At 35.6% G+C, this 27,109-nt stretch overlaps 1 protein-coding gene across 1 annotated transcript in view; it reads right to left on the reverse strand.

Moving 5' to 3' along the window:
- The window catches only part of DNAJC13 (DnaJ heat shock protein family (Hsp40) member C13), a 159,194-nt gene that overhangs the window by 78,852 nt on the left and 53,233 nt on the right, over nucleotides 1–27,109 (reverse strand). The window contains exons 6-22 of the mRNA XM_069565527.1: nucleotides 25,028–25,228; nucleotides 22,043–22,249; nucleotides 21,856–21,951; nucleotides 21,398–21,489; nucleotides 19,323–19,489; nucleotides 19,139–19,218; nucleotides 18,887–19,056; nucleotides 18,324–18,423; nucleotides 15,301–15,408; nucleotides 14,435–14,590; nucleotides 13,621–13,677; nucleotides 11,143–11,264; nucleotides 9,002–9,077; nucleotides 5,985–6,080; nucleotides 5,096–5,239; nucleotides 1,568–1,650; nucleotides 1–154 (exon numbers count right to left, since the gene is read on the reverse strand). Coding sequence (XP_069421628.1) covers nucleotides 1–154; nucleotides 1,568–1,650; nucleotides 5,096–5,239; nucleotides 5,985–6,080; nucleotides 9,002–9,077; nucleotides 11,143–11,264; nucleotides 13,621–13,677; nucleotides 14,435–14,590; nucleotides 15,301–15,408; nucleotides 18,324–18,423; nucleotides 18,887–19,056; nucleotides 19,139–19,218; nucleotides 19,323–19,489; nucleotides 21,398–21,489; nucleotides 21,856–21,951; nucleotides 22,043–22,249; nucleotides 25,028–25,228 — 2,109 coding nt within the window. The remainder of the gene's footprint in view (nucleotides 155–1,567; nucleotides 1,651–5,095; nucleotides 5,240–5,984; nucleotides 6,081–9,001; nucleotides 9,078–11,142; nucleotides 11,265–13,620; nucleotides 13,678–14,434; nucleotides 14,591–15,300; nucleotides 15,409–18,323; nucleotides 18,424–18,886; nucleotides 19,057–19,138; nucleotides 19,219–19,322; nucleotides 19,490–21,397; nucleotides 21,490–21,855; nucleotides 21,952–22,042; nucleotides 22,250–25,027; nucleotides 25,229–27,109) is intronic.

Genomic DNA, 27,109 nt, shown 5'->3' on the forward strand with positions numbered 1-27,109 from the left:
CTCAAATTCATGATGGTTCCAGGAGATAACATTAGCACTACCAAGCTCTCTATCAATATTAAATGCTCTCATTTCAGATTCAAGACTATCTCTCAATTCTTCTCGTGTTTTGAAATTCCAAATTAAGTTTGACTTGGCATGGTCCTGACCAAACCTAGATATACATGTAATCAGAAAATAGTAGGAAGCAATAAATAATTTTAAAAATCTACAAATATCCCTAACAATAACTTATAATAAGCAACAGGAGAATTTTAAACTTTAGCAAACATAAATAAAGCAAATAAAATCTCTGTGAAGTTAGTATAGTAAAATATTAATAGTAAAATTTCAGTCACAGGTATATAAGCGCCCATTGCAAAATTCTTTTACCTCTTCTGTACATTTGAAAGTTTTCATTATAAAATGATACGGGGGAAAAATGAAGCTAAACCATAAAACAAATCTGTATGGATTTCAAAACAAGGAACTGATATTTTAATTTTAATATTTATTGCTAATATAAATAAAGAAAAGAATTATAAACAGATATGACATTACAGGTTGGGGATAAGAATTTCTGGATAATTGAGTGTGGCAGTGTGTGGGACGAGCAACATTCCAGATTAGAACCTTACAAACTATCCAAGAAAAAATACTACTAAACTGTCAACCTCTGATGGATATTTTCAAAATACCTTTCTTTTATTCCTGGAATTATTTAACTATCATAATAAATTCGAATTCAAGTCTGAACTATGGGTGGGTGGGCTTCCTACCATTCACTTTTAACCTGCAATCATCTTAAAAAGTCTGATACCAGAATTTCAAGGGAATTTTAGAGAGGACAACACAACTGAGAAATTCCAGAAGAAGAAAACCAAGGAATATTTTTAAGGCCATATTATAAACACACTACCCTCATAAAGTACTGTGGGAAGATTCTAAAGCACTTAATTTCCCCTATATAATCAATAGTAGCTTCCGGACTGAGTACTATGAATTATCTCAAAAAAGTTTTTGCAAACTCTGCCAAATGTTTCAAAGTCCTTCAGTGTGTGTCTAACTGTGACTATGTGGGGAGGGTGTTAAGATGGAGGGTGTTGGGATGAAACAGTGGATGGGGAGAGATGCTACCATATTAAAAAGGCTAGAACAGTATATGAGGTCAGCTCCCTGGATGTCCATTTCCCACAAGTCTCTTTATGTTTTCATCATCCAGCTCTTTTAAGACTGTATTTCCAACAAGGCTTAAAGAAGTTACAGTTATATCTAAGCCACAATAAAGTGTGTGTTTTAAAGTAACCCTCTCTAAGCCTTAATAATTCTAAAGGTTCTTTTGGGTCATCAGACTACCAACACTCTATAAAAAGTCTTAATTTTATGAAAGCATCACTAATCATACCAATCTTTCTTTTTTAATCATACCAATCTTGACAGCTATAATTCTTAACCCTGATAGCATAAAAAATACCTACAGCATAAAGCACTGCATTCAGGCAAAAACGAACAAACAAACAAAAAACTGTCATGATTTTTCTAAGACCAATGCTAAATTTAAAAACTGGAAAAGAGGCCTAAAGTTTACCTATAATAGAAGAGATCCCAGTTTGCTTCTATTTTTATTCTTTGTCTTCTCTTTCGAAGAACTACTGGCTTTTGATTTATATTCTGGAAAAGAAAAAAATGTCATAGTGCTCAATCAGGAACTATTAAATAAGCTCAGTGAGAATATCATTATTTTGTAAGTGATGAGAAACATTTCCATTATCAAATTTTGGCAGAGACAAAATTAATGAGATAGAATCTATAAAATATAATATAGAATATGAGATTATATCACAATGTATTTATAATACTTTGTCAGCATATATTACTATAGTGTTGCTGAAATAGTTTCCATGTAGCCTGACGTTATTGTTTCAAATCCAAATTTTGTTAATAACAGTCAAAAACAGGTGACTTATTTTAAACATTTACATGCAGTTAATATAAAAATCATATCACAGCAAAACAATAAACACAAAAGAGTAGAGGTTACTAAACTGCTACCAAAGCCAAGAGGAACAAGTATAAATTGAAATAGCTGATGGACAAAAACTAAGTCACTATATTCATACACATGTGAAGTAAAACTTGAATTAATTTACTAAACCAAGAATATCTAAGACAACTTCACATACCAGGCAGTTTAGTCATTTCACACATGTAGCAGGGACTTAAACTCACCATATTGTTTCTGTCCTGAAATTAATTGTTAAAAGGGGGGGAAATTTTTTTTAAAATAAAAATGAGTGAGCCTGTATCTCTACACTGTTTCTATTACACAAATTCCACAAGGATGACATCTGTACAAATTATCTTTAGGACTAAAGGCCCACCTACTTCTCTAAAGTCTATGAACCAAATTTTAGGCAGTCATAAATGTATCTGAGAATTATGGTCCCATTTCACAGAAAGGCACATACATAAGGTTTATAACTGGAGAGGAAGGTTTCAAAGATTTTTTGGAAGTCTGAAGGTTAAGAATCTTTGTTCCAAGTAAAATATGTAGATATTTCAATCATGAAATACTAATCGTCAACGTGACAGAAGCTAAAAGTAGAAAGTAGCATAGACTAAAACACCAAAGTCAGTAACTTCATTAAGGAAGTGGCAAACCATATAAAATAAACCAATAAAACAGAGTAGGTATCACAGAAAGAATAAAGGCAAAGTAGTAAATTTTAAAAAGTAAATGCTGTTTGAAATATAAAACATATTGACTAAAGAAATACTCCCTACAAATTTTAATTCTATGCATTATCATGAAAACTAATGTTAGGTGATTTGAACACAGTATATAAGTAGCTCAAAATTTTAGTTTTAAGGACAAACCTTTCCTTAAAACCTCTAATTAAGTAATACTATCTTCCATTTCCCCTGCCCTCAGGACAAAAAGCTGGGAGTCTACAATTATAAAAATGTAAACACTGTGCAGAAAAAGGACAACCAGCTCGTCATAAACTAAGCTGACTGATTTAGAGACTTGGGTTAAAAGCTCTAAGTGGCTAAACAAACCCCTAAACTGTAAACAGATTTACATAACATAAATAAGAAAAAATCAATTCTATACATTAGCCAAAGGTTATTATTAATCCAACACAGAACATCAGCTACAAATTGAACTGACTTCCTAAACATTCTAATTACATAAGAAATGCAGGTCATTTTAAGACTAAATAGTTAATCTGGACAATAATTTTCAGACTTTAGTTGAAGCTCATTAATTAGATATTTTGATATTAATATTTCCATGAATAAAGTAGTCACAAAGATTATTCACTGTTTCATAAAGAAATTAATGTTGAAAACAGTACTCAGGGAGAAATAATTAGTTTACTACCACAATAACTTACTGACTAGCATATTAATATTTGGTGTCATTATTTGCTCAGCACCTTAGATAATATCTCATGTAAATGAAACCAACTGACTGATAAAACATTATTGAAAATAAAAATATTTCTTTTCCATCTGAATTCTTATCTTTAAATAATAGATGCCATTCACATTTCTAGCTAAAATAGCTTTGTGTTCAATTTTATACTGGATAAATGTTATGTAAGAAATCTGATGCAAAAACTTATTTTCTGTAAAATTACACTCAACAGCTTGAAACAACTATTACTTCAGCAATGGGTTTAACTACCTGAACCCAGAAGCTTGCTATTTTTAGTAACTGTGAAAATCGTTCATATGTAAAGCCTTTCATATTTTCAAATGCTACAGCAATATTATCATGACATGTATTGCCTTTTATATACATACTTTTAATACTAACTTCCTTGTACATCAAAGCAACCTCAAAGGACAGAGATAAGAGGTACTGCTATTCTGATTTTAAGAAAGAGGAAAGTAAAATTCTGAAAACCGTTAACTTACCATATGGGTTAGTAAGTGACAGAACCAGGCTCAGATGTAGGTTAACCAATTCAAAGTTCAGTCTTTTTACTACCCTAGACATTTGAAAGCCTATCTATTGATTCTTTATAATGATATGTCACTCATTCAAATTAACATTAACTCATTGTGCTCACGTTCTAAAGAACTGAATGTTGGTCTCAATTTCAGACAGACACATAAGACAATAATATTTCTGTTCTGGTGCACCTGATGCCTTACGTTTAGACATTCTGGAAATTCGTTAAGAAACCTATTTGTTTTTAGAAACATATTATTTTCCTTGAATAAGAAAACAGCTACCATAAATAAAGAGATGGTTCAAGAGAAAGAATATAAATGTTGTCAACAAATCCGAGATCAAGTCAACTTCTCCATGAAACCTTAAACCATTTTCAACCACTGTACATTCCATCTTAGAAGGATGAACATTACTGGATGAGGTTCTCTAGCACATACTACATGCTGAAGAATGAAACAAACTGTTTCAGACCTGACCTTGATTTGAGGAACTAATAATGAAATTTAAGTACATACAGTAAATTTAACAATGTTAATCTTATTTTCAAAATACTTGTCTCAAAAAAGCTAAACAAGAAGGGCCATTTTATTTGAATAGTTAACAAAACAAAGTTCAGAGAAGGAAGGAAAAGGATATATATGAAATTAGAAGTATGGAAACTGTTAAGTTATGGAAGAAAAATTAAGAGTGGAAAGTGAAAGTGAAAGTGGCGGTTGCTCAGTTATGTTCGACTCTGTGACCCCATGGACTAGAGCCTGCAAGGCTCCACAGTCATGGACCGGAGCCCACCAGACCCCTCTGTCCATGAATTCTTCAAGCAAGAATACTGAAGTGGGTTGCCATGCTCTTCTCCAGGGGATCTTGCCAACCCAGGGATTGAACCCAGGTCTCCTGCACTGCAGGCAGATTCTTTACCATCTGAGCCACCAGGGAAGCCCAAGAATGGAATTTTATGTCAAATGATTAAAATCCTAACCATTGATTCATGAAACTATGAATTAAGAATTTATATAAAATACAATCAGAACTAGGTGACATTTCTTCAGGTGTTCCGTCAGAAGTATCTGACTACCATCTCTACGAACAGTGACAACTGAAGTAACCTAGGATACATGGAAGTCTTAGAAGTTCAGAAGAAGACTTTATTTTTACCTCTTTTTGTGCAATGCCCATTCTATCCCTCCAGTGCATTAAGACAAGATCCACTTTTTCTTTGGCAAATTTTTCAACTTCTTTAGCAGCTTTTCCAGCTAGTCTTTGCCACTCTGGAACTTTATTAAATTTTCCATACTGATCCTATTAAATAATGTTGAATTCGATTACAGTCCTATATTTGTGAATTTATTTTAAAAATATAATTAGAGTGAGATACTATTTTACACGATTAAACACTCAGAAAAAAAAATGGAAAAACAAAGTGAACATTTCCACAACAAATTATATATTTTGTCCAAGAAATCTTAACTTTTCTATTTTTCAAAATGAATACTTTTAGAGGGATAGCAAGATATTAAGTGGGAGATGGGTGCAGACAGAGAAATGAGGTGAAGAAAGGAAACAAACACATTCTAATTGTTATATGACATCATTACAACAGCATATCTTGAAAGTTGAATAATTTTCTCAAAGATAGCCAACAGTCATAATTAAGACTGCTTTGTAAAGGAATAAAAGCCCTACCTAGATTAATTTTTTCAGTGTTAGCCTCTTTCACCATTTATCAATTATATATTATGTGTTAATATCACTTTATACATTTGAAACAAATTTTTTAAAAATCCATTATTTAATGTGCCTATATGCTGAGTTAGAGGAAAAAATACAAGATAATTACTATTCATAAAATTAGATTATGGTGATAACTGCTTAATTCTAAAGATTACAGAACTGTACACTAAAAATAGGTAAAATTTGGGGGATGTAAATTTTACTTCAGTAAAGCTGTTAATAGTAATAATTTAAAGGAACACTATTAATTAATAATGTTTCACAAAAAAGTACTCCATCATACTGAAAAAACACTTAGGACAAGGATATTTACCATTGCTATTTTCACATTATCTCTAACATGCATCCTATCAGTATCCTTCTCAGGAACTGGATCAGAGCTGTCCAAGTATGCCAGCAAGCCTGGGGGCTAAAAACAACAACAAAAAAAAACAAGATATACAATCCATTTTCAAAACAACTGCACACACAAAATCTAGCCTTCAAATACCAAATAAATTAATACAATGACTTAGCTGGAATGGGCAAATTTAATTCAGACAATCACTGTATCTACTACTGTGGGCAAGAATCCCTTAGAAGCAATGGAGTAGCCCTAACAGTCAACAAAGAGTCCGAAATGCAGTACTTGGGTGCAATCTCAAAAACAAAAGAATGATCTCTGTTTATTTCCAAGGCAAACCATTCAATATCACAGTTATCCAAGTATATGCCTCAAACACTAATGCTGAAAAAGCTGAACGGTTATATGAAGACCTACAAGACCTTCTAGACATAACACCAAAAAAAAGATGTCCTTTTCATCATAGAGGACTGATATGCAAAAGTAGGAAGTCAAGAGATCCCTGGAGTAACAGGTAAATTTGGTCTTGGAGTACACAAAGTACTCAATGCATGGGTCATGGGCAACACCCTCTTCCAACAACACAGAGACGACTCTACACATGGACATAACCAGATGGTCGATACCAAAATCAGATTGATTACATTCTTTGTAGCCAAAGATGGAGAAACTCTATACAGTCAGCAAAAACAAGACCAGGAGCTGACTGTGGCTCAGATGACTTCCCTATTTGCAAAATTCAGACTTAAATTTAATAAAGTAGGGAAAACCACTCAGATTTGACCTAAATCAAATTTTTTATGATTATACAGTGGAAGTGAAAAATAGATTCAAGGGATTAGATCTGATAGACAGAGTGCCTGAAGAACTATGGATGGAGGTTCATGACACTGTACAGGAGGCAGTGATCAAAACCATCCCCAAGAAAAAGAAAAGCAAAAAGGCAAAATGGATGTCTGAGGAGGCCTCACAAACAGCTGAGAAAATAAAGGAAGGTAAAGGCAAAGGAGAAAAGGAAAGATACACCCATCTGAATGCAGAGTTCCAAAGAATAGCAAGAAGACATAAGAAAGCCTTCCTCAGTGATCAATGAAAAGAAATAGAGGAAAACAACAGAATGGGTATGACTAGAGATTTCTTCAAGAAAATCAGAGATAACAGGGGAATATTTCATGCAAAGATGGGCAATATAAAGGAAGGAATGGTATATGGACCTAATAGAAAAAGAAGACACTAAAAAGAGGTGGCAAGAATACAGAAAAGAACTATATAAAAAATATCCTCATGACCCAGAGAACGACGATGGTATGACACTCACCTAGAGCCAGACATCCTGGAGTGTGAAGTCAAGTGGGCCTCAGGAAGCATTACTACAAACAAAGGTAGTGGAGGTGATGGAATTCTAGTAGAGCTATTTCATATCCTAAAAGGTGATGCTGTGAAAGTGCTGCACTCATTATGCCAGCAAATTTGGAAAACTCAGCAGTGGCCACAGGACTAGAAAAGATCAGTTTTCATTCCAATACCAAACAAAGGCAATGCCAAAGAAAGTTCAAACTACCACACAATTGCACTCATCTCACATGCTAGCAAAGTACTGCTCAAAATTCTCCAAGCCAGGCTTCAACAGTACATAAACTGTGAACTTCCAGATGTTCCAGCTTGATTTAGAAAAGGCAGAGGAACCAGAGATCAAATTGCTAACATCCACTGGATCATAAGAAAAGTAAGGGAGTTCCGGAAAAACATCTACTTCTGCTTTACTGACTATGCCAAAGTCTTTGACTGCGTGGATCACAACAACTGCGGAAAATTCTTCAAGAGATGGGAATACCAGACCACCTGACTTGCCTCCCAAGAAATCTGTATGCAGGTCAAGAAGCAATAGCTAGAATTGGACATGGAACAACAGACTGGTTCCAAACTGGGAAAGGAGTATGTCAAGGCTATATACTGTCACCCTGCTTATTAAACTTATATGGAGAGTACATCATGCAAAATATGTCGGACTGGATGAAACACAAGCTGCAATCAAGACTGCCAGGAGAAATATCAATAACCTCAGATATGCAGATGACACCACCCTTATGGCAGAAAGGGAAGAAGAACTGAAGCGTCTCTAAATGAAAGTGAAAAAGGAAAGCGAAAAAGTTGGCTTAAAACTCAGAAAAATAAGATCATCGCATCAGTCCCATTACTTCATGGCAAATAGACGGGGAAACAATGGAAACAGTGAGAGACTTTATTTTCTTGGGCTTCAAAATTACTGCAGATGGTGACTGCAGCCGTGAAATTAAAAGACACTTGCTCCTTAGGAGAAAAGTTATTACCAACCTAGACAGCATATTAATAAAGCAGAGACATTACTTTGTCAACAAAGGTCCATCTAGTCAGAGCTATGGTTTTTCCAGTAGTCATATATGGATGTGAGAGTTGGACTGTAAAGAAAGATAAGCACCAAAGAATTGATGCTTTTGAACTGCGGTGTTGGAGAAGACTCTTGAGAGTCCCGTGGACTGCAAGGAGATCCAACCAGTGAATCCTAAAGGAAATCAGTCCTGAATATTCATTGGAAGGACTGATGCTGAAGCTGAAACTCCAATACTTCGGCCACCTTATGCAAAGACCCTGATGCTGGGAAACTTTGAAGGCAAGAGAAAGGGACAACAGAGGATGAGATGGTTGGAAGGCATTACCTTCTGGATGGACATGAGTTTAAGCAAGCTTTGGGTTTGGTGATGGAGAGGGAAGCCTGGCATGTCTCAGCCCGTGGGGTTGCAAAGAGCTGGACCCAACTGATCGACTGAACTGAACTGATGATTTAGCTACTGAGGATAACATTTATTATATGATAACTCCTTTGATTAGTATATTATATTAAAAAAAAACGATAAACTAAAAAAAAAAAAACCCACCCAATTCTTAATCGTATAACTAACTTATCAATGAAATTTTATTGGGTAAGAATATATATTCAAGTGACTTACCAAAATGCGTTTCAACAAGTTTGTTGCAGTTGCATTATCAGCTGTCCAGAGTCCGACTAAATGTCTACTTAGCTGTCTGAAAAAAGCAGACGTTGAGAAAGGTTTGCTGCTTTATCTCAGCTAGAACAAAAAGGAATTTTTAAGAACAACATATCATGTAAGAAATAAGACTACAGTTAAAAAACAAAAATTCTACCTACTCAAAACTCTGTAATAACCTATATGGGAAAATAATCTAAAAAAGAGGGGATATATATATATAACTGAGTCATTCTGCTGTACATGGGGATCTAACACAACACCCTAAATCAACTATACTCCAATAAAAATTAAGGAGAAAATCATTCTGATGTTAAATACTAAAAATTAATATCTTAACTTGAGATATATGAGTTAGGGAAACAATTCGACTTGATAATATAAACAGTTTGTATTACAAGTCCTGCTATAGTGATCACATCATTCTGGAATTCTTTGGAATTCTGAACATGAACAAAAGTCAACTATGTTCTAATACATACTTCCTGGCAAGGTCAGAGATAGAAAATATTTTCAGTTTTGAAGTCTAAACAAAGATTTAAAAGGCACTTTTGAGCTAAAAGTATATTTTGATTCAAAGTGAAAATCTAAGATTCATGCTGAATCTAGGACTTAGTCATTTATTAATCTTAATCCCCATGATGATATCTGTTACCCAGACCAGAAGCTTCTCGTAAATAGGGAATATATTTTATTCACCAGAGATGAATAAAATATATGCTTTGGTAGGGATTCAACTGCCATTTGCAATAAGAATGAGGATGAATCCTGTGAGGGGAATGACCAAAGAACCACTTAAGGGCATATATGTTACACTACCACAAGAAAGCAGTTTAATAAGAAAACCCAAACTGTGCTTTGTTCTGCCACCAAAAAAACAAAAATCACTACTAAAACGGTTTATGTCTCTCTGGAAGCCTATTAACATACTGAAGTAATAACACATAATTTCCTTCACTGTCATTTGCTAAGTATAGTATCAATGATTTCTAAAAGATTTTAATTAGAGATAACATTTTATAGCAGCAATTTATAAAAGATAAAGCAATGCAAATGATAAATAGTATTTCTATTATAATTTGACAGTTTTTTAATATTGTTACTGATCACAGTAGGGAATGCAACTGATTGATTAAACTGATTGATTAATAAAAAGTAAAACAAACAGGAAAGGGCTAACACAGGGGTTTAATGGCATAAGATATTAAATAGTCTCTACTATGTAATATCTTAGCAAATATATACGGCTATCAAGGAAATAATCTTCTTTTTACATCTTTTTGTTTACACAGGCAACACTGAAGACTATTTTTATGCCTAGTATTTTCACGTAAGGGGTGCAGATAGCTTCTCATAATAGTAAAAACAGAAAACTACTGGCAGAGCAGCATACTACAGTAGGCAATAACCAAACATAGGTGATAAATAAAGGAAATTTATAGTAAGCATAAGTCAGCAATTTACACTATTATTTTAAAAAGCCAAAAAGAACATGATTAAAATATTACATCAGGAATTATAAAGAAAAATTAAAAGAGCTGGAATTCATACAGCAGGGAATAAACAGATTTGTGTGTTTCCTCATATTTGAAGGATTTTTATAAAAAAGATGATTTGCCTAAAGGAAAATTGTTTAACTGCAAGAGATTTAGGATAGGCTTGATTAGGTAAGGCTGGCTAGATAATGAAGTTTTCTGTATTCTTAGAGTAACTAACAGACCAAAGTTATTTAAAAATCACTAGGTGGGTCATCTACATACAAGATAGCCAGGAGGAAATGTAAGGAGAAACGCCCTGGGGACATGTGGTTCTAGTTTCATAAGCTACAAAGCACTCTTTTCCATGTTCCAGTCCCATGACTACGCGGTGTAGAACTTGATGAGCAGAGAGTGGGGGGAAAAAAGCAGTTTTATTTTTTTCCTCCCCAGTTATGCAGGGACAGGGACAATGATCTTTTGGGTACAATCTTTCCATAAGGAAAGGACAAGAACTAGGTGAATCAAAAGAAAATGAAACATCTGTGTAATCCAAACACTGTTTTATGTAATATCTGAACCCCTTCTCTAAACAAGTTAACTGATAACAAATTAAATTTAACCTACCTATTCGTAAGCATCCTTTGATCTGAGCTTATTGTAAACATCGCAGTATGCAAGTGTCGAGGTAAGGCACCTTCACTTAGGGCAAGCTCCTGCATTTTTGTAGCAATTTCTTTGTCACCTTCCTTTGGAAAAAGGGTAAGATGATCCCTAAAGCAACAATCTAAAGCAAGCTATTTTAATTTTGTTAATTTTATATCTCTAGATAAAATAATTATTCAGTATACAATATAATAAAAATTAAATATGCAACTCCAATTTTCCAAAAATAACATAGGTGAATAATATTATAAGTCATTTAAAAATATTATTTGCCTTTGGAATAAGGTTTTAATGTTCAAGATATAGTTATCTCAGGAATTATACATTGTTTAACTTTAAAATTAGGTTCATTCCTTGAGTATATATCAGCCAATGAAGGGGAGAGGTGACTTACAGAAATCAGTAACTCCTACCAAAGGCATCTGCAAACCTGCTTGCTCTTGTTGGTAAAGATATATTCACTTTTATGGTGAATACAATTCTTTATTTTTTTTAAAAAGAATGATGTGATGTTGAAGTAGTTCTTTGTATTCTTATTTCACTCTGATTATTTAGACTTACTTTCACAAAAGGGTAGGATAGATAGGACTACTAATCAAAGATAAACAGAGCTATGAATTAAGCAAGCACTGTGATATTTAAGATGTGTGGAAAAAGTAAAAATACAATGTTACTGAAAAAAAGTACAAGTATATAGTATAACTGAAGATTCAGAAGTATACAAATGTACATGCAGTATGAATATGTACATATGTCATTTGATACAAATGAATGTAGTATGTATATAAATATACATAGTATGTATATGTACATATATAACTTTGAACATGGTCTGAGAGGAAATTCACCAGAAAACTAACAGCTGTTGTCTCTGGATGGTAAAAATACAGGTGATTTATTTCTTCCTTGTGTTTTTTCTGAAAAAATCCAACACTTCTTAAAAAGATCATACACTGCTTTCACAATCAGAAAATAGCAACTTAAGATACTTGCCAGGATTTCGGTGTAAATTAAAAAAGCCTCCCTTACACAGACACTGCTCTAGTAACTGGCTAGGAATCTGACACCTGTGGCTTGCACTGAGTCAAAATGGCCTTTTGGTTATATCTGGCATTCACTAAATATTTCTGAATGAATGGCAATATATTAATGGATCAAATCCAGGAAGACTCTTTGGTATGGTCTCATGGTCCTAACTGTCCTTGGCAACGTCAAGCTCTGTAAGTGAGAGATGTGGCATTTACTTTGGAAACTAATATTAAGCATAGAACCCATTAGCTAAAGGGGGACAATTCACTTTTATTTCATGTATACACTAAAAATGCAAATAAACTTTGATGTTCCAACCAATCTAAGTCTATATATAATTTTCAATAGCTGTTTAACAGTATACTAATACTGTGCTTATTATTTAGCTACTTGTTATATTTATGAACTATAATGGCAGAGTTTTTTGACAAAGGAAGCACTCTTACATTTTATCCAATTATGACAACAAAAGTATATAAAAATTCAAAAGCCATTAGACTGATATTGTAAACATCCAGTAATATAAGCTCATATTAATAGCCACAATCTCATCTTCTAAAAAATATCTATCTATCTATTTATACAAAGTCGCTCAGTTTTGTATCTAATTCTTTGTGACCCCAAGGACTGTAGCCTGCCAGGCTCCTCTGTCCATGGAATTCTCCAGGTGAGAATACTGGAGTGGGTAGCCGTTCCCTTCTTCAGGGGATCTTCCCAATTGAGGGATCGAACCCATATCACACAGAGCAGGCGGCTTCTTTACCATCTGAGCCGCCAGGGAAGCCCAAGTAAACTGGAATGGGTAGCCTGTCCCTTCTCCAGGGGATCTTCCCAACCCAGGAATCGAACTGGGGTCTCCTACATTGCAAGCAGATTCTTTCTTTCCCACCTGAGCTACCAGGTGGTAAGGCTAAAGCAACTATCCTGGAGAAGCAAGAGTTCCTGTCCAACAATATCATGTCCTGATCTCTGGGGCTTAAACATATATGCAGGTTAGCATGACGAAGTTTTTGTTACAATATTTATTTAATACTACTTGGCTATAAACTAACTCCATTAATAGATTTCCATATAGACTTAGTACCTGAATGAAGTTTCAATACCATCACCACTACCACCAAGAGAGAGGAAGAAAGAATGCTAACTTTTCTTTTAAAATAAAACAAATAATGGAGGACCAGAAAAATTCATTTGCTCTAAATCTACTTACTTAAGAACTTTAAGTTCTTAGTTTATTATTTAGGATTGTTGTTACAACTAGTTTAAAAGGAATATAAACATTTTAAATTACTTTTCTTACCCAGAAATACTGCATACTTCCCATAAAAGACTGAAAGTAACTTTGTCAGCCCAAGTTAAAATAGCCAGTTAACATTCAAGTAAGTTGAACTTTCAAAATTGTTTTCTCACCTCTATTATTGCCTTCATAACCAATCCAGCTCCCTTTATAATTGCCATGGAAGGATGCTTTAAAATAGGGAGAAAAAAGTATCACAGAATAAAAGAGTTTTATTCCAACATATTTAGGGGTTGCTCTTCAGAGGGATACACAGTTTTATGCAAGGTATTAAGCCATAAAATTGAAAGTGAAACCCTTTCACCCTTTCAAGCCGTAAAATTAATAAAAAGCTACATCTCAAAGTCAGTTCACAGTCTGGTTTAAAAATTTTAGGTATTCTTATAATATAGCTTTGATACTAAAAACAAAGAGTTTACAGAAGTAGAAACAGCTAGCACTAATGTGAATACTTATATATATTCTACTTATTGGAATGATAAATATCAAATAATTATGATATTAACATAACAGAAATAGACATTTATAAACATAAATATCATATATAGACATGTACATAATAAACATGATGGCATTATATGAAATAAATGTTTTCAATTGCTCATGAAAGGCCCTGCTAAAGCTCACCTTAATATTTGGAAATTTATAAAGAAAAGAGAACTCTGAGTTGACCACAGGAAAAAAGTCAGTTTTTCACTACTTTCAAGATGGAAAAGATGGGCAACAGAGTCAAATACTGATCAAAAGCCATCAATAGAGCTCTACGTGAAACATCAAGAAGTCAGTGACATATTCTAATACAATAACATACTAGGCTGTATTTATTTAGATTACCACAGAAGCACTTATACATTATTTTAAAAATAAACTGACCGAAAAGTGGTTCTCGCGGATTAGTTGTTACCTGATAAAAGTGTAAGCTCTCACCTGAAAGAGTTTAAAGAGTGTTCTTCCATTGGATGCTACCATCTCCAAGAGCATATCGAACTGCTGCCCCTCTGTTGTCTCACTATATGGAGCACACAGGGCAAAAGTAAGGAAGTCCAAGAGTGAACTAATAACTAGCGCACCAGTCCCATGATCCTGAAACAAACATATTACCTTGGCTTAGTGCAGGGAGCTTCACTTAAAACACAGCTAATAATGGGGTTTTTCCTGTTATCTTATTATGTTAGAAGTAAACATTTAATTTCCCAAAATAAGTTTTAAAGTGCTCTCAACATGAGTACTACTCAAAGCAGTACTTGTTTTACTAATGTAGTATATCTAGTGCTTATCTCAAAAAGAAAACAGTTAAGATTCAGTCAAATTTCAAGAAAATAACCAAGACTCCTCAAACAGGTATGATAAATGTTAATGTATATTTGTATAAAAGGCAATCTTGGATAACACCTGCAAAGCTCTAGCAATCTGTTCATATTCCTTCTAGATGTTATAGATTGCCCATCTCCAAAACTGTCAACCAATGATTGAGGAATAAAGATTTTATTAGCCTTTTTTAAAGCAAATTATTTCATAATGACATTTTTAAAGCAAGTAGAAAAGTAAAAATCTGGGATATAACTAAAAAGTTAAAGGCTTTGCAATTTATCCTTTCCTAAATAACTAAATAGTCTTAAGACACTATTTTATAGTAATAAAATAAGTAAGTGAACAAGCTGAACTGTAAACCAATATTGAAATCAGGGCTACAATTTAAAACAAAACAGAACAAAAACTGTCCATGTTGTACTTCCAGAATAGCTTCAATCTGTGTGGTATCACTCATTAAGACAAATTTAACTTTAACTCACCACATGGGAATTAAATTTCTCCAGTAAGTTTTCCAGAAACTTCTTTGAAGAGAGAAGAGAAGCTTTGTTTAGCTGTTCTTGTCTTAAATCATAGTCATCATGCATGGGCTATTGATTAAAAACAGTGATAAATTCATAAGCAGTTGCATCACATAAAAGTTATTTATGAAGAGTACTCACTGAACAACTGAAAGAACTAAAAACCACATCCTTCAAGTTTAAGGCAGAAAGGAAACTTGTGATAAGCAGGAGGAAATGACTTCTCCTGGGTCTGATGAGACTGGATAATTTGCCTAACAAGTAAGGGTAGATAGTACTGCACAGGGTACTTTTGAGAGAATAAGTCACAGATCTCCCTCTTAAAAAGCAAGTAACACCCATTCTTTTTATTAAAAAGCAAATAACACCTCCCCCAATTTTATAATATAAATTTGAAACAATAAACTTAGCATTTTAAAGTAAGTACTAATATTAGCAACAAATACTTCCTTGTCTCGAGATGATTCTCTTTTGACAGTTGGAATAAACTAAGAGCATAAAAAGGATTCCAGCATGATAGTTAGGAGTAAAGATAATGCTCTAGGGGGCACGGACTTCAGCAGTTGTGGCTTGCGGGCTCCAGAGAGTGTGGGGTTCAGTAACTGTAGAGCACAGACTTAGCTGCCCTGTGGCAGCTAAGTGGAATCTTCCCTTTCCAAGGATTGAATCAAGTCCATTGCATTGGCAGGCGAATTCTTAACCACTAGATCACCAGGGAAGTCCTTCACTAATTCTTTAATGGAATACTTTTAATAAAGATAATAAAATCCACTTTGGGGAATAAATGCAAGGTTTTATACAAGTGATTTTATACAAGGTTTTATACAAGGGCTTCCCTGCTGGCTCAGACAGTAAAGAATCCACCTCCAATGCAGGAGGCCTGGGTTCATTCTCTGGGTTGGGAATATCCCCTGAAGAAGAAAGGCCCACTCCAGTATTCTAGCCTGGAGAATCCCATGGACAGCAGAGCCTGACGGACTACAGTCCATGGGGTCATAGAGAGTCAGACACAACAAAGCAACTAACACATTCAAGTGATTACTTATGCTTAATGTATATATACCACTAAGTCTGCCTAAAATACTTACTATAAGGAACGTATACTCTACACAAAATTGAAATAAACCAAAAATTTCAAAGTTTTACAGCTTTCTCCCCACAACAAGCTGTCAGCAAGTTAGAGTTTTACCTCTAAAACCACTTTCAAATGTGCATTTAGTCCATCCTACTTCAGCACTTCATTTCTTACATGATAATTTGCTCTCCGTGCCTCTAACTTGACCTCTAATCTATAATTCACATACCATCCATGAATTTTCTAAAATTCCACAACTGACATGTTACCACTTCTCTGTTGAAACAAATCAGTTATTCTTTACTATAAAGCATACAAAACTAGCTTCCTTGATACAAAGGCTTTTTATGATGGTCTCTGCACACATCTCTAGCTGTAACTACTAAACCTGTGTGGCCCCATTCATACGTTATGATCCAGTCATATTCAATTATTTTTCGCTTCCCAAATAAACTTTTGTATATGCTAATTATTCTTCCTGCCTCTTGAGAAACCTGTATACAGGTCAGGAAGCAACAGTTAGAACTGGACATGGAACAACAGACTGGTTCCAAATAGGAAAATGAGTATGCCAAGGCTGTATATTGTCACCCTACTTATTTAACTTCTATGCAGAGTACATCATGAGAAACCATGGGCTGGAAGAAGCACAAGCTGAAATCAAGATTGCCTGGAGAAATATCAATAACCTCAGATATGCAGATGACACCACCCTTATGGCAGAAAGTGAAGAAGAACTAAAGAGCCTCTTGATGAAAGTGAAAGAGGAGAGTGAAAAAGTTGGCTTAAAGCTCAACAGTCAGAAAACTAAGATCATGGCATCCGGACCCATCACTTCATGGCAAACAGATGGGGAAAGAGTAGAAACAGTGGCTGACTTTATTTTTCTGGGCTCACTGCAGATGGTGAATGCAGCCATGAAATTTAAAGACGCTTACTCCTTGGAAGAAAAGTTATGACCAACCTAGAGAGCATATTAAAAAGCAGAGACATTACTTTGTCAACAAAGGTCCATCTAGTCAAGGCTATGGTTTTTCCAGTGGTCATGTATGGATGTGAGAGTTGGACTATAAAGAAAGCTGAGTGCAGAAGAATTGATGCTTTTGAACTGTGGTGTTGCAGAAGACTCTTGAGAGTCCCTTGGACTGCAAGGATATCCAACCAGTCCATCCTAAAGGAGATCAGTCCTGGGTGTTCATTGGAGGGACTGATGTTGAAGCTGAAACTCCAATACTTTGGCCACTTGATGCGAAGAGCTGACTCATTGGAAAAGACCTTGATGCTGGGAAAGATTGAGGGCAGGAGGAGAAGGGGCAAACAGAGGATGAGATGATTGGATGGCATCACATGGGTGTGGGTGGACTCCGGGAGTGGTGATGGACAGGGAGGCCTGGCGTGCTGCGGTTCATAGGGTTGCAAAGACTCGGACATGACTGAGCGACTGAACTGAACTGAACTGAATTACTCTTCCTTAGGAAAGTCTTCTCGCAACTAGAAATTATCTACCTGCCCCTTAAGATTCAGATCAAGTGTAATATATCCCATAAAGACTAACCTAGAACCTTTTTATATTCTCATCACAAAACCAGAATCAAGTGCTGCTTCTTAGGGATCCCATGGCCCCTACTATGTATATAGTTATATACACATGCCTACCTTACTAGACTGCCAGCAATTTCAGGGAGGAATTCTGTCTTAACATCATGGTATTTCTTTTTGTAAACAGCACAGTGCCTAGTTTATAGGCTATGCTAAACAAATGTTTATTTGTATAAGTAAATGGCTGTAAGAGCAAGTTAGGAAATATAAAAACATCAAATTTAATTGAAACAATAAAATCTAGGTTTGTGGAAATTTAAACCATCAGTCACTTAGAATCAGCTTCCTTGAGAAAAACACCAGTACTTACACACATGAGGGCACAGAGCATATCCACAGCTGCATGGATTACTCCATTGTTGCTCCTCTTGAGTGCTTTTACTACCTTCACTCCAAGACGCTCCCGAAACCTCATGGGACAAAACAACAGTGTAAAGTAGCAACACCAGAGCGTCATTCTATTATTTTATTATAAAAACATAACATACTAAGTTATTTTAAGTTTCTACTACATTACTACAGCAATTAAATATTCTGAATCCCATATCTAGAACATAACAGTTTTCATAATTTTTTTTCCTTTGATGGGGGGCTTGAAGGTTGATTAAAACTAAAAGGCTTGAATTTGAACATCCCATTCAAATTCACTAAAACAAGAGTCAGTAATATCATGGGTCAATGTATACCTAAGAGTCAGCAATATCATTTCCATTCATTCATCTTGCTTTTTTATATCTCATGAATAGAAACTACTATTTCACCATATTAAAAAGTAACAAGTTTAATCAGATATAAAGAGGTAAATTTGTTGATTATTTGCTATTTTGACTTTTTCAAATTCTTATTAAAAGAAAAAAAATTAAGGCAACTTACTTTGGAAGCTGAGTAAAAGCTAGAAAACCAGCTTTGGAAGCCACAAGCCTCCTCACAGCCTGGAATTGACTCTCAAGTTCTGCATTTGAAGCAACAACATCCCCTTCTTGGGACAATAATGCCGTTATGGCATTATTGATCAGTTTTTCTTTGTTTTCTGAGAAGAGACCCTAGGTGAGGAAGAGTATTTCAAAAGAGTTTCTATACCAAAAATTAATGACAATGAACAAATTATGATACAATTTGTCTTACATCCTGCGTCACTGCATGCAGAACTCCACTATATGAAATGTTAGCGTTGAACCTGAACACAGCATCTGCAAAGTTGCCATCTGTAAGGAAATGAATGATTCAAAACGATTTAGAGGTCTGCACTATGTTTATTTATTGTTAAGTAGATGGATGGAAATGAAATTATATTTAAATCAATACTTACTTGGAGGTGTAGCTAAGAATCTGAGATGAAGGCTCTCTACTTCCTCATCGACAGGCATGCTGAGTAACCCCCATCGCTGACCTTTATGAGTTGATGTCATTTTTACACAAACATCTCGGTTACCAGAGGCTCTTACTCCATCCAGCAAACTTGCTAATAAGGAATCTCTAAGCAAAGTTAAAAATACAAAGGTTTTAGGATTGATAATCTAGGGAGATTTTCATTTAGAAAGCAGCATAGGTCCTTTAGAAGGTAACCTGCTCAGGGGGGCACCCTGGGTACCAGGGAAGTACTAAAGAGAAGTGGCAGGAGAGAACCTGACATCCAATACTTTATCTTCACTTTTCTGTTTAATATCATATTCAAATTACTAAAGGAATGGATCATTAACATCTTCCTCCTGTTTTTTAATTTTAAGATTATCTTTAACAGTTTTACTGAGGGATAACTTACAAATCACAAAAGTCATTTAATTAAAATGTAGAGTCTGGTAATTTTTCATAAATTTATACAGTTGTACAATCATTACCACAATTCAGTTTTTATACATTTCCAGCACCCCAAAAAGTTTCCTTGTGCCCATTTGCAAAAAACTCCCTAGCCTCAGGCAACCATTTATCTGCTTCTTTCTCTACAGTTTTACTTATTCAAGAAACTTCATCAAGAGAATAAAAAGCCACAAGTTGGGAACAAATATTTTAAAAAGACATATCTGATAAAGGACCATTACCCAAAATATACTAAGAAATCTTAAAATTCAACAATAAAAAGAATAACCCAATAAAAAAATGATCCTGCAGCCTGGGTGGGAGGAGGGTTTGGGGGAGAATGGATACATGTATACGTATGGCTGAATCCCTTTGCTGTTCACTTGAAACAATTAGAATTCTGTTAACTGGCTATACCCCAATACAAAATTAAAGTGGAAAGAACAAGGAAAAAGAATGATCCAAAGTCCTGTATGATGCTTTACATCATATAACATCAGGAAAATGCTAATTAAAACAAGATACCACAACATTAGTGTTAGAATGGCCAAATCTGAAATACTGACACCACCAAATGCTGATAAGGATGTGGACAAACAGGAACTCTCATTCACTTCTGGTTGGAATGCACAATGGTAGAGCCACTTTAGGAATACAGTTTGGCAGTTTCTTACAAAACTCAGCAAACTCTTACCATATGCTCCAGTGATTACATTCCTTTGTATTCACCTAAAGGAGTTTAAAACATACCCACACAAAACCTGCACACAGGTTTAGTTGTTTTACCATGTGGTAGTTGCACTGAGTGCATTTTTATCAAAGTAACTGGCTACCATTATCCAAACAATTTAAGAATCAAAGTGAAAGGTATTATTTTTAAATACTTAAAAAGTGTAAGTTTCAGAAACATACTTTATTTTCCATCCTTTGATTTAATATCAAGTAACCATTTTTATGGTTTTTCCAGAGGTCATGTATGGATGTGAGGACTATAAAGAAAACTGAGCACTTAAGAATTGATGCTTTTGAACTGCTGTGTTGGAGAAGACTCTTGAGAGTCCCTAGGACTGCAGGGAGATCCAACCAGTCCATCCTAAAGGAGATCAGTCCTGCGTGTTCATTAGAAAGACTGATGTTGAAGCTGAAACTCCAATCCTTTGGCCAACTGATGCAAAGAGCTGACTCACTGGAAAAGACCCTGATGCTGGGAAAGACTGAGGGCAGGAGGAGAAGGGGACGATAGAGGATAAGATGGTTGGATGGCATCACTGACTCAATGCACATGGGTTTAGGTGGACTCTGGGAGTTGGTGACGGACAGGGAGGCCTGGTGTACTGCGGTTCATGGGGTCACAAACAGCCGGATACGACTGAGCGACTGAACTGAACTGAACCATTTTTATACTCTTTCGAAACTTGAAAACGAAATGAAGGATATTTCAAACATGCAGCAAAATAAAGTTGTCTTTCCTTCATTACATAATTTTAAAGTTCTAGATAAAATTTATCTTTGTTTTTCCTCTTTGATGAAGCACTTTGCCTTGCACATACTAAGATCTCAAAAACTAGATGAATTTAAAAAAGATACCTCTCTGTTGAAGAGTATTTCCGTATTTGGCCTTTTATAAATTCAATAGTAAAAAGCTGTGGATTTTCTGAGTCACAAACCAATGCGAACACCTAGGGAACACAAGAAACAAGTTCCATGAAAGATGTTAGTTTTATGGTATTCCATTAGAAACACTACACATCATTTAGTTGACAAAAGTCAATATTTAAAAACATAACTTGGTTATAATATCAGAATTTAAGAGCTGTTAAAAGTCTCATTCACATTTTCATGTAATACTTAATAAATTAAGTTTTCATTATATACCTGAAAAACAAACTTTGCAATATTCATTGTTCTAAGACCAATAAATACAATGAAAAATTAAATACAGATTGTTTCCTATTCTTTAGGCCTAAAAAATATTAAAACAGAAAGAAAATTATTCTAATATATCAACAGGAAGAAACCTCATTTAAACTATTACTGAAACTTACTTCTCCTAAGGGCTTCAATGTTGCAATATTATAGGTTGCTGGATCACGTTCTACTAAACATGTTTCTGTAAGCGCTAGAATTCTTTTTACAGGTTCCTTCAAACAAAATTGAAATATATTAAAAAACTATTGAAGAAAAACGTCAAAATCAGATGAACAAACTTTTACTTTTAACATGTAAGCTTACCGAATGTCTAGGTGATATTTTCTGGACTATAAACTCTGCTAAAGATGTGATGGATTCATCAGTGCTGTATTTGCCAAATCGAAGGTTCAAATATTGCTCAAATTCTAAAGGCTCTTTTCTGATCCGCAATGAAATACCTATATAGTTGCCAGCATGATCTATTGCACTTTTGATAATTTCTTCTCTTTGCTCTGATGCAAATAAATGCTGCATAAATTTTGAAATTTAAAATGTTAGGGTTGAAATAATTAAAATGTGACCATAGCGAATCAACTCATAGGAAAGTGCCTGAAGGAGAAATTCTAGGAGGAAAAATGGGAGATCTTATCAGAAGTAAATAAGCAGTATGTTGTGGCTGATTATTAAATTAAAATCAAAGTCTGAAATATAAAGTCTTGCAAATAATCACTGAAAGGAAATTATCTCATAAATTCTCAGAGTCTGGTTCTCACCCCTGTGTGGAAAACAGCACTCTGGGGCTCCAAAAAAGGCCCCAGGAATCCCAGCCAAGTCCAATGGAGGTGCTGGATACTACGGTGGACAGAATTCCAGTTTCAATTAAGGTAGCTCTCACTTCATCTGTTTTTATACAACGCTTTCTTGCAAGATTACCTTGAAAAATGCTTAAATGCTCAGCAAGTCACTGGCCTATGAATATTACAAACCAACCTCCAGAGTGTATTAAGGATAAGGTATTGCTACTTGCATGTGATACCGGGAAGCCAAAAATGCCGTTAAGGGCAGGATAGGAGAAATCCCACAAGAAAGACCTGTCCTGCCTGGAATGCCATGAACTACCCTGTTGAGGAACACTGGATCAGATCATGTTTTAAACCTGATTTCATTTCCAACAGCTTATCTCAGTCACTATGGATGCAGAAGATATCAGTTTCTTGAATGAATCTGTTATGGTCTCATATCTGTAGTAAATTGACTCATTTTAGCTAGTGTTTTTTAAAAGGCAGACAGTATGCTTATCTTCCTGCCACTCAAAAGGTGGTCCAAGGACCAGTAAAGTCAGCATCACCTGTGAGCCTGCTAGATGTATAACATCTCAGTTCCAACCTCAATCCTACGGAATCAAAATCTGAGAGTGAACAAGATGCCCCAGCTGATATGTATGCACCTTCAAGTCTGAGGCACACTGCCACATACAATACTATGAATAAACGTGTTCCCAAACTTGCCTAATGTTCAGCTCAATTCTGGAGTTTTAAAAATTGCCATTGCTAGGCCTCCCATTATATTAATTGAATCAGTATCTTCAGAAAATGAGCCAAGGGCACAATGGGTTTAAGAAAACTCTCTAGGTGATTACAATGTGAAGCCAAGTTAAACCCATGGACCTATATATTAAGGCTACCAAGTTTGACGTCAGCTATCATTTAATAAGTAACATATATGAAAAAAATTAAAACTGCTTGATGCCAAAAAGCAGTAAAACATGTTGGCAATTGAGGAGTGTCATAATTCTTATCATTAATGTTTACCTTACACATTGGTAGGCTTGATGAATTAAAGTCATTCTGTTAAGATCTGTGAAGCCATATTACTGTAACTAGATATGTTTTCCACCAAGAGGTTAATCATTATAAACTTCTACCACCCAGGAAGAAGACAAACCTTTGGGCAGCACTATGACAGGAGGTTTCAGGCTGCTTTTAGGGTGGGAAAGGGAATGGGGTTTTCTCTTGGATCATTCATTTTTTGGGTCTAGACTCAGTGGTAACAAAATGTCTATATGCACATTCCTAGATGAGTGACACTAGGATGGTACCCATCATTGGGTAGAGTGAGGATGGGACAAGGCCTATAACTCTGAAGAAGCTAACATGTTTTGTAAATCAGATCGTTCACCCCATTCATCATTCTCTTTTCTTTTTGCTACACTTAGCCTCTTGTATGGAGAAGGCAATGGCACCCCACTCCAGTACTCTTGCCTGGAAAATCTCATGGACAGAGGAGCCTGGTGGGCTGCATTTCGTGGGGTCGCGAAGAGTCGGACATGACTGAGCAACTTCACTTTCATTTTTCACTTTCATGCGTTGCAGAAGGAAATGGCAACCCACTCCAGTGTTCTTGGCTAGAGAATCCCAGGGATGGCGGAGCCTGGTGAGCTGCAGTCTATGGGGTTGCACAGAGTCGGACACGACTGAAGCGACTTAGCAGCAGCCTCTTGTATATCCAAAAGACTTGCCCTGGTTCTGCTATCCAGGGATGGATAGTTTATCTACAGAACACTAAATCTTGGGAGTAGTGTTCCCAGGATATTAAGGTAGCTATAGGATTTAAAATCTTAAGAGAAAGGACTCTGAGAGTAAGTTCAGCTGAGCCTCTCCATCTGGACACTCGAATGTTCATCTCTGAGGTGTGGGGTTTAATCAAGAAAGGCAGGATGTTCCTTATAAAAAAAAAATGGTCATAATCTATAGCTCTGTTTCTACTGCCAATTAAAAAACAGGGTCTCAGCACCTTAAGAGGTTTCTGCTGTGTCCCAAAATTTACATGTAACTCAGAATTTCAAGACAAAAACATGCAATGAACTCCAAATTTGAATTTTCAAAGTCTATTCAGATTTCAGATTACAAATAGCTGGGCAAAGGAAAGAAAACTCTAAAAAAAGATAGTTTAATGTAACTTTTCAAAGAAAGTTTAGAAACTTTCAAGTAACACATTAATACTAATGAAAATAAAACTGTGATCACTGTTTATTAAATATTAAGTGACATACTGTGCTAAGAATTTTACATAAAGTATCTCATTTGATCAAAAAAACCTAAGACATACACATATTATTCTCCACATTTTAGAGAGCTGCAAATTGGAATTCAAGCTGAGGTCTACCTGATACCAAAGCCTGCACTCAAAATACCATACTTCCTTCCAGAGGACTCAAAGGAAATTTCAAAATTAAGTGTAAACACTCTTGCTTTCCTTCAAATGGTCATGTCTCTTTTAAGATAACTTTTTAAAAACACTACTTACCAATCTACTAAATCCTCCATAAAGTATACAAAACCCTCCTTGATAATCAGAGAGATCTACAAAGCCTTCAATATTTCTATAGTCATAGGAACAGAGAACTCTGTTTGTTGCAGGATTAATCTGATCAAAGCCTCCTGGCGTTACTTCCAAAATGACAGGTTTTCTTGTATCACTCCAGTGATGCTTATAGCAGTTATATCTCTGCAGAGAAAAACAATAATACTTTTAAATTTATATTTCAGGTTACCATAAAACACCATTACATCTAATGTATAACTCATTGCAGAAAAAAAAAAAAACACGAAAATCTGTATTATAAAATTTTAAAGCTACTACTCAAATTCTTAACGACATTTTTACTTTGGCCATCTGGAGGTTTATGTTTATTCAATTAAGAATGTTGAGGCTAACTAAAGACAGTATCATATCAGTTGAGATGCTCAATTGTGTCCAACTCTACGACCCCATGAAGAGCAGCACGCCAGGCTTCTCTGTCCAACATCAACTGCCAGAGCCTACCCAAACCCATGTCTACTGAGTCAGTGATGCCATCCAACCACCCCATCCTCTGTCGTCCCCTCCTCCTCCTGGCCTCAATCCTTCCCAGCATCAGAGTCTTTATCAGGTGGCCAAAGTACTGGAGTTTCAGCTTCAACATCAGTCCTTCCAATGAACACCCAGGACTGATCTCCTTTAGGATGGACTGGTTGGCTCTCCTTGCAGTCCAAGGGACTTGGACTCTTGAGAGGCTTCTCCAACACTACAGTTCAAAAGCATCAATTCTTTGGTGCTCAGCTTTCATTATAGTCCAATTCTCACATCCGTACACGACCACTGGAAAAACCATAGCCTTAACTAAACAGACCTTTGTTGACAAAGTAATGTCTCTGCTTTTTAATATGCTGTCTAGGTTGGTCATAACTTTCCTTCCAAGGAGTAAGCGTCTTTTAATTTCATGGCTGCAATAGCCATCTGCAGTGATTTTGGAGCCGAAAAAAATAAAGTCTGACACTGTTTCCGCATCTATTTGCCATGAAGTGATGGGACTGGATGCCATGATCTTAAGTTTTCTGAATGTTGAGCTTTAAGGGAATTTTTTCTTTCCTCTTTCACTTTCATCAAGAGGTTCTTTAGTTCTTCTTCACTTTCTGCCATAAGGGTGGTGTCATCTGCATATCTGAGGTTATTGATATTTCTCTCAGCAATCTTGATTTCAGCTTGTGCTTCTTCCAGCCCAGAGTTTCTCATGGTGTACTCTGCATATAAGGTAAATAAGCAGGGTGACAACATACAGCCTTGACGTACTCCTTTTCCTATTTGGATTCTAACTGGTGCTTCCTGACCTGCATACAGGTTTCTCAAGAGGCAGGTCAGGTGGTCTGGTAGTCCCATCTCCTTCAGAATTTTCCACAGTATTTTGTGATCCACACAGTCAAAGGCTTTGGCATAGTCAATAAAGCAGAAGTAGATGTTTTTCTGGAACTTTCTTACATTTTCAATGATCCAGTGGAAGTTGGCAACTTGATCTCTGGTTCCTCTGCCTTTTCTAAAACCAGCTGGAACATCTGGAAGTTCACGGTTCACATATTGCTGAAGCCTGTCTTGGAGAATTTTGATCATTACTCTACTAGCATGTGAGATGCGTGCAATTGTGCGGTAGCTTGAGCATTCTCTGGCATTGCCTTTCTTTGGGATTGGAATAAAAACTGATCTTTTCCAGTCCTGTGGCCACCGAGTTTTCCAAATTTGCTGGCATATTGAGTGCAGCACTTTCACAGCGTCATCTTTTAGGATCTGAAATAGCTCAACTGGAATTCCATCACCCCCACTAGCTTTGTTCGTAGTGTTGATGCTTCCTAAGGCCCACTTGACTTCACATTCCAGGATGTCTGGCTCTAGGTAAGTGAGAGTGATCACACCATTGTGATTATCTGGGTTGTGAAGATCTTTTTTGTACAGTTCTTCTGTTCATTCTTGCCTCCTCTTCTTAATATCTTCTGTTTCTGTTAGGTCCCTACCATTTCTGTCCTTTATGGAGCCCACCTTTGCAAGAAATGTTCCCTTGGTATCTCTAATTTTCTT

Source organism: Ovis canadensis, chromosome 1 (genome assembly GCF_042477335.2).
Source record: "Ovis canadensis isolate MfBH-ARS-UI-01 breed Bighorn chromosome 1, ARS-UI_OviCan_v2, whole genome shotgun sequence".
Lineage (NCBI taxonomy): Eukaryota > Metazoa > Chordata > Mammalia > Artiodactyla > Bovidae > Ovis > Ovis canadensis.